This window comes from Branchiostoma lanceolatum (assembly GCF_035083965.1).
Source record: "Branchiostoma lanceolatum isolate klBraLanc5 chromosome 18 unlocalized genomic scaffold, klBraLanc5.hap2 SUPER_18_unloc_1, whole genome shotgun sequence".
Lineage (NCBI taxonomy): Eukaryota > Metazoa > Chordata > Leptocardii > Amphioxiformes > Branchiostomatidae > Branchiostoma > Branchiostoma lanceolatum.
This window is the reverse complement of record NW_027100643.1, coordinates 234,562-252,625: the sequence shown is the minus strand read 5'-3', so window position 1 is coordinate 252,625 and position 18,064 is coordinate 234,562. Positions and strand designations below refer to the sequence as shown.

The following is an 18,064-nucleotide window of genomic DNA, read 5'->3' as shown; positions in this document are numbered from 1 at the left end:
CATAAAAATAAAATGGCTAACATTCAAAACTACAAAAAACATAGTTTTTATAGTGCATCATTGCCCGTCGTAAATTAAGTCTCTTCCAGAGCCATGTTAAACTCTTCCATGACCCGTGGGATGAGGTCATAGAACACCCGGCTGTGATCGAAGTTGTTCCTGACGAACATGAGGTCTGTGACGTCAGCGCTGTACGTTTCCGGTTCCGGCCAGCCCGCCCAGATGTACAGGTGGTAGAGCGGAGACTGGCCGAGTAGCCAGCTCAGGTTGTCCCACGATCCATGGACCTGTTTGAATTCAAAATAAGATATCAATTCAAGATCATAGAACAGAGTTATACAGAGTTAAAGCTCTGATCAAACGCAAAAAATAGTGTATCGAATTCTCAACTGGCCCACTGCAGTATTCCAAGTGACCAACCATCACTCAGCCGAGACGGCGGGCGATATAAACTTACTGGCACTTATAAATAATTGCTGGCGTCACGTGTCTGGTCACTTGGATTCTGATGAAGACTGCCTCTTGGGGGATTTTGTGGAACTAAGATTGCACTTTTGGGCATTCTGAGGAAAACTGCAGTTTTGGGGATTCTGAGGAAGAATGCCCTTTTTGGGATGAGGAAGACTGCAGTTTTGGAGATTCTGAAAAAGACTGCAGTTTTTGGCCACGATGGATAAAGGAACGATACCTGCCTGCCTCATCCTTACATAACTAATGCGTGCGTCGAAGAAACAATTAACGACTCACATGTCTTGCGTCCACGCTGAACGTCATGACCTGTGTCAGGTTAGCACACATCCGGGATATTTCCTCAACCTGGGCACGAGAGTAACCCTCTGACGGGCTCGCTGGTCTCATCGCAAAAACTGAAGAAAAACAAAATATCGTCCAAATTAGTTAATTTGGAAGCCTTAATCATCAATTGGAAGAGAAATTAAAGGACAATTTTATACTAGTTTTAGAATGCAATGTTTGCAAAATAAAAAAAGACTTAATTTTATTCAAAGTCAACTGTTATTAATGGATTAATACATCTATTTCTGATGGATTATTGCCAATGTGTTAAATCCTAGGCTACAAATTCAACGCGAACTGAAAGTGACTTCAAAGTTCCTACCTATCGAAACGTGAGGAAACATATCAACAATAGGATCGATGAATGTCTCCTTGCTGAAAAGGCCAGGAATCTTTGCCTTCAACATGACAGGGCCTCTTAGGTCTCCATGGCGTCTTTGGAAAATCTATTTATGATACAAAGATGATAAAAAGTTGTGGAGTAGGGCTCAAAATTGACTTGAAATGAATATGTACAAGATAACAATTACTCAAGAAACTGCCTTTAGGTCAGTGACTGAGCAAGATCTGCAGTCGAACTGTTATCTTGTGTATCTTGTGGATGTCTAACCTTCATTAACATACATAACATTATTGTCTGAGCAACTCTGAATTTTTCTGCCTTCCATTTTGTAAAAAAGTATGTAGGGACATTTTACGTTATCACTGTACAAGAAGAGTAGTTAATTTCATGTATCTTAAGTGGTAGATGAGCATTTACCTCCAGAGCAGGAACTACCGAGTTGACACTGTGGAACTCCAGCATGATACCCTGTTTCCTCAGTTTTGCAATGTCCAGCCACTCTTCTAAAGTCATGACGTCACTTCCGGCGACTGTCGCATCGTTGGACATGACGGGAACGTTGTCAGACAGGATATCAACGTCAGCCTCGAGCATGGTGATCTCACGATAGGCTACATGCAGGGGGAAACACCTGTTAGTCGTACATGTCAAAAGATGAAGATCCCTGAACTGCTCGCTATTCATATAAGTGCAAAAAGTGCAAGTTTTACACCGATAGATTGAGCTAAAAGGATGTTACTTGTTTGAATTCTATGAAATAACAAAATTAAAGATCTATTCTAATGTTGAGCTTATAACTTGTAATTAAACTATTTTGATGGTGTCATGCATGGTGTTTTGTATTATATTTTGATATTTTTTTTTTTCTAAACGGAACCAACCTCCCATGGCATCTTCAACGGCCTCTCTAGAGTTTACGCCGTGCGCCCATGTGACGGATAGGGCATCCCGTCCATAGATTTTGTAGCTGGCCTGGAAAAAATTAACCAAACTGCCTCCAGTTTCAGTCATCCGCGCCAACAGTGTTGCCTTCTCGGTTGTAATGTCGTACAAAATCCTACCCCAATCGAAATCGTTCCGAATCGTGAAGAGATCAATAGGATCGATACTTATTTTTCCTTTCGTAAGTGTCAACGTGTAGGTGTCAGACTGTTCGAGCAGCCATTTTACGTTCGGCCATGACGTCATGGCGACGGCGGCGGGGATCGTGAAGGTCACGGGGCTACTTAGCCTCTGCGCAAGCGCGTGTGCATTTCTCGCCAGCTCTCGCGTGATTCCACCCGCACGTGTTATTCCTTTGAACTGAATGGAAGTGGTGACGCCATTGGGGTACAGCTCATAAGTAGGCTTGAAGATCATGTCTGGATCAAGTGGTTGTCCGGAGTCGTAGCTTGGAGCCAAGACATCCGCATTGATGATCACAGGAAAGTCAATCTTGGACATGTTTTGACGCAGTATTGTCATTGTCTGTGGAAGTGCAATGAAGACATGATATTGGATACATTATGACCAAAGACTGAACTTTACAAGACCAATGCTTGGAAGATGTAAGGACTTCTTACAAGTGTTAGTATTGAAATTTGAGTTTTTATTCGTGATGTCATTGGCCAACACAGATGACCTTTCATGTTAAGTCATTGATGACTTCAATATGTTATTAATTTTTTTGCAAAGGACAAAGTATGTCTGGTACATTTATTGGGGTCCTTTAGATGATCCACATTTCAGGAACTGACCAGTTGCCAGTTGTTCCCGAGAAAAATAATTTCTAGTTTACGTCATTAGACGACCCGACGGGCATACAAAAATGTGTGAAACGGGAACTAAGGACAACTGGAAGACAGTTTCCATTAATCATAACTGTATGTTAGAGCTCCATCTAGATGCGCCATTTCTGTATATGATACACTTTGAACTGCTGATTTACAATCTTCATTGAACCTGGGTTTATCAGAGCGCTAATTTTGGGTTATCTTGGAAGGAATTAACACCGCTGTGACCTTATCTCTCACACAGAACTATGCTGCATCATCACTTATCTCTTTCAAACGATGGCAACACCACTCTCTTGATGAGTCTTATTGAATCTTATCATTAAAAAAAGTTAGTACCGGTATGACAGCCTCTGTAGTGTGAAAGGTCAGCTTCATCCCCACGTCATGGTCAGCCGCCATGATGGCGGACAGCCACTCTTCGAACGTGATGTCATAATCAGTATCGGTGGGCTTCGCCATGATTGGTTGGTTCTGGTCTCCTAGCACGACGTCTGACTCGATGATGTTTGACTTCCCTGCAAATCATGCGAGATTCCATTTTAGCAGTTTCTTTTATCATTGAGGTATATGCATTGAAGTTGGAAAATTTGTATGTATATGCACATGTTATATGTGTGTGTGGGTTATGTGTGTGTGTGTGTGTTTGTGTGAGCGGTTAGATTCATCGACACTTACGTTGCAAGGCTTCAGTCAGTTTTTCTCGGGAGTTGGTCTCGTGAGACCACGTGAGAAGTAGAGCATCTCGTCGTTCCAGGGGGAAGAAGGACAGAGGGTTGACCTTTGACTCGTGACGTTGCATAGCCTGAAGGAAATCATCTTCTTGCTGTAATGAGAACAAGAAAACGTACGTGTCATAATTTTTGTCTAATCGTATTTTTCTCGAGTACGTTCTTGAAGAAAGCAAGTAATGCAAATAATGTAAGGTTTCGGTTGACACAGAGTACTGTGAGGCCATATGTGTATCGTATATCTATAAGGCAACGGTTATAAAATTGGCTTCTCTCATATTTCTTTTCTTTATCGCCCTCTTTCCTTCCTACTTTCCTACTCTCTGCCGGTCTGTCTTTTATGACTAAAACGTTGTGTTAAGTATAAACATACCTGCTTCGGAAGATCGTAGTAAACTCGCATGTGCGAGAAAGCATTGCGACATCTCACAAGGTCGTATATTCTGTGTACGTCGAATACTGACGTCCACACGGTGATGGTATATCTGAAAATGAGGAGAAGAAATCAAGCGTTACCCAATCAGAAAGGTTGCGAACACGGAATATTATTGTATCCGCTCATCAACTGTGTGTGTGTAGGGGTGCGCGTGTGTGTGTACGTGTACATGTGTGTGTGTGTCAGTGTGTGTGTGCATGTGTGTGTGTGTGTGTGTGTGTGTGTGTGTGTGTGTGTGTGTGTGTGTGTGTGTGTGTGCGCGTACAATGTGTTCGTAGATACATGTGTTTGTGCGTGTGTGTGTCTTTGTGCATTTGTGTATGTCTATGTGTGTGTGTCTGTCTGTTTGGCATATTATCTATTCGGCCAATTTCTAGTCAAGTCTGGAGCTTGGTACAGGCTAACAACAACAACAACGGCAATGAAATAAATATAAATATCTGTGAACTCTGACCTTTCAGACTGACTCAACAACCACTTCAGGTTCTCCATGGTCCCAGGCAGACTGAGTAGAGAGTTTCTGATGGGAAACGTCACGGGTTGTGACAGTTCCTTGCAGTAGGAGTGCATCTCTTCCACCATACGCCGCGTGTAGCCCACGTTTTCTCGGTCGTAGTAGAATCCTTAAACGTAAAACACGGTTGAGTCATGGGGTCAGCTTACAGATGCATTGTAGGTAATTTCGTGTGCATCATGGGAATCGAAGGCTGCAGGGTCATTTTAAAGATTAGAAGGGGGAGGGGTGAAATGAAAGTAACAATGACCCCGTCCGACGCCATGAGCTTTTTGGAGATCATAGCTTGATTTCCCCTTTAATGTGCTCGAGGTACCTCCTGGAACTCAGGACCCACATTTTACGTCCTTCCGAACAAACGGGTACAGCTCCAACCGAGATATCCTTCCCAAGATTTGAACCGGAGGTTCCCAGCTACCAACTAACTGGAACCAAGAGCACAACTGTGAGGCTGCTACCAGTCTCACAAGTTCTAAAAGTCACCTGTTGTCCATCCAAGGGACAGAGTGCATTCATGGAAAATTCGGTTGACCGTATCGAAGAAGTGAAAGGGGGGGGGGATCAAATACGTGTACAAAATACTCGGATCGGCACCCGAAATAAACCTAGTTTACACGTATCTTCCCTATTCTGAAAACAATAATGCCTAACACCAAGAAGCTTTATTGATACAACAGAGAGTAGAGCAACTTTCGCAATTCTCACAAGTTCTAAAAACCACCTGTTGTCCATCCAAGAGAAAGAGTGCATTCTGGGAAAATCCGGTTGACCGTATCGAGGAAGTCTCGCGCGTCGACGCCCGGGTTTGCGGTGTTCGGGCCGGGCAGGATGTCCGCGTTCAGCCAGACGGGACGGTTTACCCGACTGGACCTCAAAACCCTGTAGTAATTCAACGACATTCAGTCTATCGTACAATATTGTAATTCGTCGATGAGGGTTAGCCATCAAGGTAATAAGATACGCAAGATAACAGTTACTGAAGCAACTGGATTATTGTAAAAATTACAAAACTGTCCAGTTGCATGAGTAACTGTTATCTTGCGAATGTTAAAATTCGTTTGTGAAGGTTAGGCGCCCAGAAATTAATGATATGTTTGTTGTAACGTTTGTAGACAAAAAATAAGGTTGATTACATGAGAAAACTATGTTCAATTGGTGAAACTATCTACGAATCAATATTTCACATCACTCACCTTAGGGAGGGAGCCACCGCTCCAATGCTCTTGAAGTCTAACTTAAGTCCCTTGCTGGACTCGAGTGCAGCGTCCAGCCATTCTTCAAACGTGTTGTCACTGTCCGTCTGGGGAGGGTGCGCCATAACGGGAATGTCCGTCTGCGCAGGCGTACCTTGTCCACGTAACAAGATGTCTGCCTCTAGCATGTGTACGTCACCTGAGGGGGAGGGTAAAATCATTGAGCTGAGAAAAAGATCTCGATGAAATATACTAGTAGCTATACGATAAAGACATATATTAGATATGCAATGGTTTGTTGGTTTGTTCTTTGTTTCGTTGGTTTATGTTGGTTGGCTGGTTGGTTGTTTGTTTCTCTGTGTCCTTGTCTGTTTGTTAATTAGCTAGTTTGTCTGTTTGTTAGATAGTTTGTTAGTTTGTTTGTTTGTTTGTCTGGTAGGTAGGTTGGATGGCAGGTTGGTATAAGAAATAGGTTTACAAGTTGGCTATTCTGTAAAAATTAGAGGGGCTGTTGGCTACGACTCAAAGAGTCCAGGGTCAAGTACAAGTGTTTACTTACTTGCTAATGCCTCTGCCAACTGAGCCTTGCTATTGGCTCCGTGCGACCACGTGACCTGCATTGCGTCCTGTCTGTCAAACTTGAAGTAGTCCAAAAGAGTGGCGTCAGTTGGGAACTCGTCTGAGAGAAAAGAAGTAATAAATTTCCTCTACATATGTTTTTTCATGAATTCTGTAGAATGATTACATTGATTCAGCATCGAGTAAAATTGTATTATTCTAGGACCTACCTTAAGAGCAAAAAAGGCAGCCACAAGCAACAAATTCAGGCGAGTATTTACACACGAGTGCAAATTTAAAGCAAGCTCAAATGGCCTTGAAAGATTTGGCGATGACAGCTTGACCCCGCTTACAGAGTTGTTTTGAACCGACCAATCAAAACTGATCAAAACTCTATGAGCACCTGAGCCACTTTTTCTCTTCAGTACTGTATTGACTATCTTCATTGCTATCTTTGCTTTGCCACTTGTAGCTAATCCTTTGACAAGAACCCACAATTGCAAGAAACGTTTTCAACTCAAGCCGACAGTCTACTACTAGCTTACAGCCTTACCGATCGTAACGGTGGGTACCAGAAAGTACACCAACAGAGCAATGGCCGCCACCAGCACCACACCGACAACAGCAGCTATCGTCACGTATCTCGTCACCTTCTTCTGGTGCCTCTTCCTCTTACCTTGCTCGACCTCCATTTTGTTTTGTAGGGACTGTTACACCACGTAACTATCGGAACGTCTTGGCAACCTTTGACACACAGTTATAAATGACTCTACAAGCACCAAGGCCATCGATGGTGGGAACTCAGGCCCTGGCACGAATCCAGCTCACTAACTCTGTTAATGATTCACGGCTTGACGTCATGCTTAGGGACGAACCAGAACTGAGGTTTGCGTGGGGTATAAAAGCCTGAGACAGTGAATTTTATTGCTTCAACATTCTGTCCCTACTCTAAGTTTGCAACTTCGCAAGATGAAGTTATTAAGACACAGATTTCATTGCCCAATCGGCTGTCCTTTCGATTATGATAACTTGACCTCTTTGATAAACTGCTGTCACGTTAACCGACATGAGCAATCGAGCATAGATAGATAAAGGATAAAGGTACACGTTAGATAAAAGTAGTCATGTATTCATTGATTGATTGATAATTCCTTTTTTGATCGTTAATCAATGACCCCATCAATAAACCATTCGGGTTCTGAGCCATTCGCACATGTGAATGTTTACAGTCGTCTGATGCCCTTTGACCTATGGGAAGCGTGCCGAGGTGAGGCCGGTACATGCTGCCGCGCCTGCGGCAATATACTGAGCCTTGACACAGCACTATCCTTGACCGACGAGGGGGCATCCATGGAGAAGCCACTGTATAGCTGGGACTCACCAACATTGTGGGGAGGGGGGCATGCTTTCGGCTTAGAGGCACTGTATCTGTATTTATATAGCTGGTATGACCGCCCTTCGGCGTTAACACACTAGCTTCGTGTTGATGTATAATCTGATATCAATATACACGCCTGGACTCACCCAATTTATGAAAGCTCCAGGTAATATTTTTGGAAGCCAAAGCTGTTACGTCTCACGATGGCGATAGGAAGTCAGACAATCTATCTGTTCTGCCTGAATGGATGTTTTACTGCTCTTACGGTCACTGACCTTGATGAACTCCTCGTGGCAAAGGTCACATGAAAATTAACCCACTGGACTGGTTTACGATTGAAAATGCATCATATTTGCCTACAAAGTGGGCCATCTTTGAAATATCTAAAGCGATCAGTTCATCACGTCTCAGTTTACAGTACAAAACTATTAAAACTATTCTAGAAATAGCAAATGTAAAGGCCATTATTGTATAGATTGATGTCTTTATCAATCCATTTTATTACACTGATTTGACCAAGTTACCATTTTTGTTGCTCTGAGACAGAAGCAATAAAATCGATATTGTGCACAAGTTTAATGGCCTTGCTTGGCATGGTCACGTGAGAGAATATTGATCTCGTGTGATCTCACGAGAGTTTGCAAAATCTCGCGAGACGTTTTAGACGAATTTCCAGACTTTGATGGACTGGATCTGCATGGCGACGTCATCACCGTTCCAGGTGGGGTACCACTGGTTCTTGGCGTTCCAGAAGTCCCTCATGGCGCCCTCACGGGAGTTGTTGTTGCTCCAGGGTTTCGGGTACGGCTGGTTGTTGGCGTCGTCCGGGAAGTAGTAGTTGGTCCCGCCAACGGCGACATTGAAGATCAGATAGAACTAGAAAGAGAACGCAAGATAACAGTTAATACTTAATAAGGTCGTTCACATTTCCGAGTACGCATGAATAGCGACAGGAATTGTGGGTAATATCTCAAAGATGAAAGCCTCTAACTTGTAAACAGTTCTCGTCTCGACCATTGTCTCGTGCATAGCGATGTCAAGACGTGTTTTGTTTTTGTCTCAGGGGCCTTCACCTTTGAAATATTATCCACAATTTATGTCGCTGTACATGCGTACTCGGAAATGTGAACGACTGTCTTTCGGATGGGACATAAAATGGGGGTCCCGTGTACATGTCCCAGGAGGTGCCTCGAGCACGTTAAAGGGGAACGGCTAGCAACCCCTTCCCGTAGAAATATACCCTGCTACTGCTATCCTAACATGATTTACATTTTATTGACATTTCCATACGTTTCTTACAAGTTAGTGTCCTTGACATGTTCAAATACTAGCATTGTATTCGTTTTGCCAGTTCATTTTAGTGACGCTGAAAAAGATTGATGCCGATGTCACTCGAAACGTCCGGAGTTAAGTCCGAATTTTATCCAGTTGTAGAGTTTGAATTGCCTTAACATATTGTTTACCTGGATGTCTAACCTTCATAAACGTACACCGCTACTGAAACAGCAAAGAAATTTGATGACCTATGTGCCACTAGGCACTAAAAGAGTGAACAGTAAAGATAATCTACCTCTCGGTCGAATGGCGTCATCTTGCCGCCTCCAGCCCACGGGTTCTCGTAAGACGGCAGGCCGAAGTTGCCCATATCCCAGAAGTTAGTCGGAGGAGAGACCATCAAGACTTCTTGATCATCAACTTCAACCCTAATAAGGACATAATCAAAGTCACCATTTAGTTTCAAGCACATTTAGAAAACGGAGGGGCCAAAAATCATCGACCTCAACCCTAGGTATACCTCAAATTCATCATTTAGTTTTCAATACATGCACTTAGACATTTCGCTGGGGAAATCGGAGGGGCTAAGACCCTAAGCAAATATCAAAGTCATTATTTAGTTTCAAGCACATTTAGACATTTATGCAGGTCCAATCGAGCAATAATCATGTATAAGCGCACACGCACACGGACTTAGAATACGTGCGATTCTTTGCTGCGTATATGTTCAATATTTTATCTTTTTATATTTATCGCATGGTGCAATGGTAAAGACTAGACTGTACAAGGGAAACATCATTAAGTATTCTCACTTGAGATAGGAGTCCGTCCAAGTCAGAACCCACTTGTGGAAGTCAGTCCCATAAGTACCAGAATTGGCGTGCCTGTAAGTTGAAGTACATCATTTAGCATTTTAGGACATTTGGCAATTTAGAACAATCAAGCTCTTCTCCAAGATAACCACGAGTACATAGGAACTTATGTATATCTATACAATCTTATTTTCTTACTCTATGTGTGTGTTTGTGTGTGCGTGTGAGTGTTTGTGTGTATGTGTGTAGTACCTAAATCTCTTACGTATGTTCCAGTCTTACATTCTGTATTGCCTCTTCAGCAGGACTAACCCTTCGCAACAGCCACCTGTGTCTCATTCACGGCCAGACCATTATATGGACATTAAGAAAAATTTTCTCAACGCTTTATCACGGATATGAACTTCGCGTAAGCTACACTACAGACTATACACAAGGGTAGTACTTTGAGCCGGTTGTCTGCTGGTAGCCGTTGTAGGGCCATCTCGGTCCCCAGTGCAGAGTGGACCCCATGTCGTCAACTCCGATGGATCCGCCCCAGGATCCGTACAGGTTCCGGTTTCCTGTATAATAAAGAAAACAACAGCAATGTTTTTATTTTTTTTGCGTATTGGTTTAGTGTCGATGACATGCAAATGTATGTTTGACTTTTCACGTATGATTAAACTGCGCATGCGCGGTGAGATGTATTGTGGGGAATGCTACAAAGTTAAGGGTCCCTGAGATAAGCAAAACATGTCTTGACATGTATCAAACATTGTTTAGACAAGAAATGTTTGCCAGTTTAGGGGCCTTCTCTTTGACATATTTCCCACAATTCGACTCACTGCGCATGCGCAGTTTGAACCGCGAATAGGCTTATTTTTTTGCAACAATGAATAATGGTACAACTTACCCCTGGATTCCATGATGTCGATTTCACCCGAACCCGGCCATCCTCCATACACGTTATCCCTTGGAAGCAGCCAGATTGCTGAGCAAATAAAAACAACAGTAGAGAATTAGCACATTCTATCGAACCCTGGTTACAAGGATCTTTGATTCAAAAGAATCGGAGACCACCCTTACGTCATCAACAAGCAATGGCGTCGCCATTTTGGAGCTCAAGGTCTCGAAGCAGCAACGTCTCGCGAGATTTTCCGAAAATCACCACTACGCAGGCGCACACTAAACTTGCAAATGGAATATTTTGGGAAACAGCTATGCTTTAGGACATTCCCTGTCACTGTTCATCAATTCATACATGCATAGCACACTAAATAGATAAAGTTCTCACCGGGCCAAATCCAGTCTCCTGTCGGCAGCTTAGCCCAAACCTCGACCTTCCCGTACGTGAAGCTGAAGCTCTCCACGGTAGTGACCCTGGCGGACTGGATGGGTGGAAGGGGGGCGTTTTGGGAACCCTGTAGGAAACAGGCCCGTCCCTGGGGGAAGTCTGATGTGCAGTCTCCATACGCTGAAGACACATGACCAAACTTCTCACAAAAGCCCAACAGAAAGGACAATGTACAAAAAACACAATCTTATCTCAAACGTCTGACCGTTTCTAAACTCTATCCAGTTGGTAACTGTTACCTTGCGTATCAGCGATCAAGGTCTATTGCATTTGTGCAATTCATACAGCACTCATGAGAAAGAGTATGGGAGCTGAACACTAGTGCACTATCAGCTACCAGCGGACTAGACCCTAGTGCCCGTAGTGTCTATGTCGTAGCCTGGTACCTATCTTCTCTGAGAGGACGAAAGAAACTCGGCAGCTATAATAGGGATGGATACCAGGCTACTATCGTTGTGCTTGCAAACTGTGTGTCCCAAGGGTTATAGAAATGGAGATGGGCACCGCACACCGAAAGTGTGGAAAGGATCTAACTAAGGCCGTATTGATTCGATTAGATGGATGACATCTTCTGGGAACCCCAAAACTGAAGCGAACGTGCGAAAAAATAAATATTGCCGTCATTATGAAATCTAAGTGGTCAGGAAGTTTGAACAAATTACTAAAAACACAGAGTATGATATAGCAAACAATGGACGCGCTCGCGGACGTCATCCATAAAATCAAACCAACGTGGCCTCACTAACTGATAACAGGAAGGGTGATGACATACATTGTCCATAGACGGACGTGTAAGACCCGGCTCCGCCGCACTCCTTGCCGCTGTCTCCAGGACAGTTAGTGTTGCAATGGTGACTGTGTGCCCGGCCAAACCTAGCGGAGCGGTGGGTTTCATAGGTGAGAGAAAAACATTGACTATTGCAGCGTAGTAGCAACAAAAAAAGACATTCTTTGAACTAAAGAAAAACTCCAGGAAAGGACATCTTCTATAATTTCAATTTCTTTATATATCTATATCAAGGTTAGATCTACAAACTTGACAATCAACACATGTACATGCATCTTGACAATCAACACACATATAAATGTATAAATGTGTTGATTGTCAAGTTTGTAGATCTTACCTTGATTTCTTTATTTGTGAATCAGGGGAGCTCTTTGCTCCATAATGTATGATTAACGTATTCATGTCACACCTGGACCGGGATAACGTTCGATACGTGTGTTCCGTACCGGGCGATATTTTGGGTTATCACATGGGATTCTACTTGTATCACACGGTCTTCCATGCATATAGCATAGAATGATTAGAACACGCTTCACGTGCACTGATTGTGCCACTGTTGAAAATTCGAATACCGGGTTCGAACGATGGAATTGATGTTACATTTTTTGTTCGAGGCTCCAAATTTGGCCATCTTTGCAATGTAGTGACTGTTCAACAAGATTCACAAGGCGAAAGTGTTATATATGTACGGTCCTCAAGATTATCCCCTACCTGCCATAGGTGTGTCCACAGCGACATTGTGTTCCCTTCAGTCCGAAGTACTCGTACCCCTGTCCTGCGCAGTGCGTCACACACTTCCCAGGGTTCATGTCACCAGCGGTCAGCAGATTCTCCGTCAGGTCCTGGTTTCCCCCGTCGTCGAAACATCCGATGTAGTTGTAGCCGTCTGAAACAACATTGCCGCTTATGCTACGGTCACATTTGCAACGGTGCCCGTTGGGGGTATAGCCCCGGTCGAGCCCCGAAGACACAAAATTGTCAGGGTGAACTGCCGGACACCGGAAGGTACCTCTCAGTGTTCTCATGATTAGCTCACGGCGCCTATTTTTTACCAGGTCCCGGGTCGATTTTAATTCCATGTTAACAACCTCCAGGGCTCTGGCCGTGCCCAAAATATCCCGTTAGCCACAGGGCTCCCCCCGGGGCCACGTAGGGGTAACGCCCGAAAGTGCAAAAAATACAGCCCGTAAACTTCCCGACAGGGCCCATTTTTCAATTGTGACCGTTATGACTGTCTGGATCTGTAACATCATCCACACTTGAATGACAATGACCGTCTGTCGTATTCTTAAGGGCAATTCTGACTGACTGTTTCACTTTGCACTGAAGCTAGGTGTCGCTGCTAACAATGCAGTCCCAAACGTAACCACCGTATTGTTAGCAGTGACACCTACATATAGCTGCATGCAGTGCAAAGTGAACCGGTCAGATAGATAGATATAGACAGACATATAGATGGAATGTGATTGGATAACTCACGCCAGAAGTCAATGTATCCCTCCGTCAGAAATTCCTCGCCGTAGTGTTCTGAAGCGAGTGTCTGTAAGAGAGAAGAATTATCAGATGTAGTAAACAATTTGTGGTGTCCTCCATCTCTATTCAGGGGTGGCTTTCTGTTTCATTCGATCCACTGCTCAGTGTAAGTTCTAGAAATTCTCTTCAACTTATTTGCATATTAATTCATAGTTTTTTGTTTAAAACCTGGTGACCCAGCTAGAAATCTCGTCTACGGTCATTGATGAAAGGTAGTGGATGCTATCTGAAACGTCTGACCGTTTCCAAAATGTATCCAGTTGCTTGAGTAACTGTTTTCCTGCGAATGCCACATGTTTATTGCAAGTTACAATGTAACAGTATGATGATAAGGATAACAATGACGATGATAATGATGATGATGATGATGATGATGATGATGATGATGATGATAGCGAAAATGATAATGACAATTATAACAGTAATGATGATGATGATAACCCAGCGTAGAATTTGATGTAAGTTGATTTAGTTACAATAAGATAAGATAGTTACCGGTTTGAGGTAGAGGTTCCCGTTCTGAACGTACAGGTTGTCAGGGTGGCCGTAGTAGTACTGGAACTCCTCGTTCTGTGAGGAGCAACATTACGTTATCCTTTCAGGAAACCTCCAAAACTTTCATATCAGTGTAACTGATAATTCTGCCTTATTAACATACTTTCTAAATATACTGCCTTATCAATATACCTGTAACCTTTTAATTTTTTGCAGAAATATCATGTTCGCGGGACAATGACGTTTCCAGTCTTATCGCTATGTATTTTGAACACTACGCATAGCTCCAAAATCAGTTTGGTGAAGACTATAACAACTCTCTGGAAGCTGGCCAATACGACATGTCTAATAAAGCCTAGCCTATGCTACCCGGAGATATATGTGTACTAGTTCATGATACATATTGCTGATGATTATATAGAGGCACATGTTACGAACATTCATATAGCATCGTCTAAGCAAAGATGCAACGACCTAACATGGGAACGAGAGTACCTACCCCACCACCCCCTGCGGTGACCTCTGGCCTCCACTTGGTCGTGTCCAGGGTATCGAAGGTGTCTTCAAACACAAGCTCCAAGTTATCTGAGTTTCCGGTTCCGGTTCCGGTTCCGGTAGTTCCACCGGCTGAGGAGCAAGAAAGACGTTGTTACATGTAAACTCTACCTCCAATATTTTATTTGACGTGTAAAAATCCCCTACATTCCTTGTTATAACGTAGCCTTTACATCTAAACAAGTTCCCAAAAAAAGTCACTGGGAGCTCTTTGGGACATCATAGTACCTCGAAATGAACCAACTCTATCGTGATTGCTAGGATATCGTCGCACGTGTGTCCACGTTGTACGTGTGTCCAGCCCATACCACAAGAGAAGCTACCTACGTCTTTTTTCCACACTTTGATATCAGGTCTCCAGAGCGTATCCTTTTGTGAGACCTCCTTTAGACTTTGGTCTTTGTTGATTCATGACATTTATCTGTACCGAATTTTGAACAGCGTTTCTAATCTGAATTCTTAGAATATGCCATTCGTACAATAGATGCGGAAAGAAAAGTATTAGATGAATACATGGACATACATGTGCCGAGGTCCCAGACAGTGTTCCTGTAGTCTCCACCACATTGCCCGCCAGTCCCACCGGAACAGCCGTAGTAGCAGTCCGACTCCGGGGCCCGGCCGTGCTTGCCGTAACTGTGGCCACAGAAGCACTGGAGAAAACAGCAACAAATTTGAGCATAACTCGTAACTAACGGTCAGATTCCTTTCAAAGATCATTTAGGTTAGGTTAAGGTATGTTATGCATACGGTTTTGTATCAAGATTGTATTGGAGTGCTTCAAATTAGCCTTGAGAAAATGTGTGCATGGACAAAAAATTTTGATAGTGTGTACAAACTAAAAATTTTACTAATTAGTATCCGTTTACCGGTGTTTTTTGTTGCAATTTACAGCATATATTTGCTCTTTTGCAGCGTCTTTGTATGATTTATAGTATGGTTGCTAATCTGCTTGGGCGGCATATGAATTTTTATGTGCCCTTGTTCAGCTTCTTTGTACGATTCACAGTATGGTTTTTATCTTTTTCGAAAATTGATGCTGGCGCGGACGTCATCCATATACATCAAATCAGTGTGGCCGTATACGTACCTCGATAGCGTACTGCATTCCGATGTATCGGTACCCCCGGGAAGAGCAGTACTGGCTACAGGTGGTGTAACCGTTGGTGTAAGTCATGGTGGTCACATGAGCGAAGTCTCGGTCATTGGGATCGTCGATGTAACAACCAAGATAGGTCCCTACAAATCAGACATGTACAACCGTAAGAAACAAGTGATAGACAAATTTCCTATAAACGATCACTGAAGTGAACCCTATGAGAGTGAAGCACTGTTTCTCTCTGCGTGTGTGCCCCCCCCCCCCGCGCACGCGCACACACACACACACACACACACACACACACACACACACACACACACACACACACACACACACATACTCTCTCTCTCTCTCTCTCTCTCTCTCTCTCTCTCTCTCTCTCTCTCTCTCTCTGTGTCTGTGTGTCACACACACACACACACACACAAACAATTATACACACACGCATAGTCTCACACACACACATGCACGCACACACGCACGCACAGACACATGAATGATAAATTATCGGATACCCTCTATGATCGTATCACCCTGTACATACAACTAGGGCAATGAAACTATATCATGATGATACCATACTCTCAGATACTCCACTGTTGAAAAAAAACTAGACGAATTCAGCGAAAAATGATGAAGTAGAATAATTATTACATATCCTTAGTGATACATAAAGGCTAAAATAAGCATGTCATCCACATTTGCCATACGCAGACCAACTGTTGCTATTCCCATGACATACAGTCAATAGATTGATAACCTTATAGCTTCCGTTCATATTACAGTGTATACACAATGAATTGTAGAATTTACAAGATAACGTACTATGTAGATCTTGCATAACCTATTTTGCGTGTACTGTTTAAGTGCTTATGGAAGCTTTGCCGAGGTACTTTTGGGGATAAAAGATTGCTTCGTCATCGTGATTACATACAATTGCAAGATAATGCAATAATTTATTTCACGAAGAAAGTACGTTTTTCGCGAGCCGCAGTGGAATTTCTCGCGAAATGTTCAATAATAGGAGAAAGCTGTGTATTTTCAACCGGAGAATAATATTACACAATGATTGTTGTATTGTGGTGTTATAAGAACTATAATTAGCATAATGGAGCCTGGTTAAGTTTATCGAATGTTTTTTTTTTCTTACCCACAGCTTCCCCAGTGGACCACAAGGCCGCATGGAAGAGCAAAACTACCAGCAACAGCATTTTGTCTGCAAATAGAAATAAAGCATGTTAGGGCCCTGTCACACTTGAGCGTATAAACGTTGCGTGTGAGTTGCGTATGGACAAAATGCAATACGCAGCCGTACGCACAACAGTTGTGGATTTTTTCGATTATTTTGACGAATGTGTGACTCACATTTCGTTATTCACATGTTAGATGTGCCTAACACATACATCAAAATAATCGAAACATATTTATAACGTATAACTTGCGCATAAGCGTAATTTCGTTCATGCCCAAAACCATCATGCTGCTGGGCCATATTGTGCGTATGCCGGCGTACATAAAACTTACACAAACCGATCGAGATGCATGTGATATGCATATTGTGCGCACGGCGGCGTATGGAAAAAATGCCAATGCGCAACTCACACGCAACGGCTATACGCACAAGTGTGACAGGGGCTTAACAATTGTGATTACTCCTCGCACAATGATATGGAAGCCTCAACTTTTCACACATTGTCAAGAATGTAGTGTGGCTGCAATAACCTTCTTATGGGTTGTTCCAATTTTAGATTGATGTTCTGTAGTCTTACGGCTATATTCTGCGTAACCAAGAAGAATAATATCGTGTATATGATTTTGGCTTTTTTTTCTCCAGAATGATTTGACGCGATTTTGCACTCTTAAGTTCTCCTATAACCGGCAACGTTTTCACAGCCCGCTAAGAGATTTGTTATACAAGTACAAACCATATTGAAACAAATGTTTGATTTACTTTACTTTACAACCGTATTTCTTGGAAAAGTGTTATGATTTTCCATTCTGTCACAGCAAAGTATTAGAAATGACGAAGCATTTCGCAAGTCTTTCCAAATGCACACTTTAGATACGCCCAGTAATTTGTTGTACTTACGATTTGTGATTCGGCGACAATGACACAGGGATAAATGTTCAACCTGACATTTATATTCCTAAAACGGAAACACTGATGAATTATGGGTCATTCACACGTGAACCGTCTACGCCGTCTGCCCAGCTATAAATAAAACTTACGTAAATTACATATATCCATATAAGGTTATATTTCGACCTAAAGAACATTTTGAGTTATCTATTTTACCTTATCATTTGTATATAGCCTCCAACCTCGAGCAACCAGACTGTTTTGCGCACTTAAAGTCATAGTCATTCAGACTGACTGACAGAGAACCTCGAGTGGCTTTAGAACCTTGTTTTCTTTTGGCCTTCAGTAAAACAAAACCTGTTTGTCTGTTGA

The 18,064-nt window shown here is 42.8% G+C and overlaps 2 protein-coding genes across 2 annotated transcripts; both read right to left on the bottom strand.

Annotated features, from left to right (window-relative positions):
• Positions 1-74: 74 nt before the first annotated feature.
• LOC136426132 (protein FAM151A-like) lies at positions 75-7,144 on the bottom strand. Its single transcript, XM_066415024.1, has 13 exons — positions 6,896-7,144; positions 6,344-6,463; positions 5,785-5,983; positions 5,313-5,470; positions 4,532-4,700; positions 4,015-4,126; positions 3,589-3,736; positions 3,250-3,428; positions 2,020-2,605; positions 1,556-1,749; positions 1,118-1,241; positions 748-866; positions 75-287 (listed from the first exon to the last, which is right to left on the bottom strand). The coding sequence occupies exons 1-13, from the start codon at positions 7,032-7,034 to the stop codon at positions 75-77; spliced, it is 2,460 nt and encodes an 819-aa protein (XP_066271121.1). The 5' UTR covers positions 7,035-7,144.
• Positions 7,145-8,180: 1,036 nt separating this feature from the next.
• On the bottom strand, positions 8,181-17,810 carry LOC136426131 (beta-1,3-glucan-binding protein-like). Its single transcript, XM_066415023.1, has 15 exons — positions 17,702-17,810; positions 16,763-16,828; positions 15,604-15,752; positions 15,037-15,166; positions 14,458-14,585; positions 13,959-14,033; positions 13,410-13,470; positions 12,642-12,816; positions 11,916-12,016; positions 11,084-11,263; positions 10,703-10,780; positions 10,253-10,370; positions 9,808-9,879; positions 9,291-9,423; positions 8,181-8,596 (listed from the first exon to the last, which is right to left on the bottom strand). Exons 2-15 carry the CDS (start codon positions 16,821-16,823, stop codon positions 8,381-8,383), a joined length of 1,677 nt encoding a protein of 558 aa, XP_066271120.1. The 5' UTR covers positions 16,824-16,828; positions 17,702-17,810; the 3' UTR covers positions 8,181-8,380.
• Positions 17,811-18,064: the final 254 nt, after the last annotated feature.

Coding starts and splice junctions, on each gene's coding strand:
- LOC136426132 (XM_066415024.1), bottom strand. CDS start 7,034: ATGGAGGTCGAGCAAGGTAAGAGGAAGAGGCACCAGAAGAAGGTGACG. Junction 5,984..6,343: donor GTTGGCAGAGGCATTAGCAA/GTAAGTAAACAC, acceptor CCTCCCCCTCAG/GTGACGTACACATGCTAGAG. Junction 3,737..4,014: donor ACTACGATCTTCCGAAGCAG/GTATGTTTATAC, acceptor TTCTCATTACAG/CAAGAAGATGATTTCCTTCA.
- LOC136426131 (XM_066415023.1), bottom strand. CDS start 16,823: ATGCTGTTGCTGGTAGTTTTGCTCTTCCATGCGGCCTTGTGGTCCACT. Junction 9,880..10,252: donor CAGCAGACAACCGGCTCAAA/GTACTACCCTTG, acceptor TTCAACTTACAG/GCACGCCAATTCTGGTACTT. Junction 9,424..9,807: donor TGGACGGACTCCTATCTCAA/GTGAGAATACTT, acceptor TGTCCTTATTAG/GGTTGAAGTTGATGATCAAG.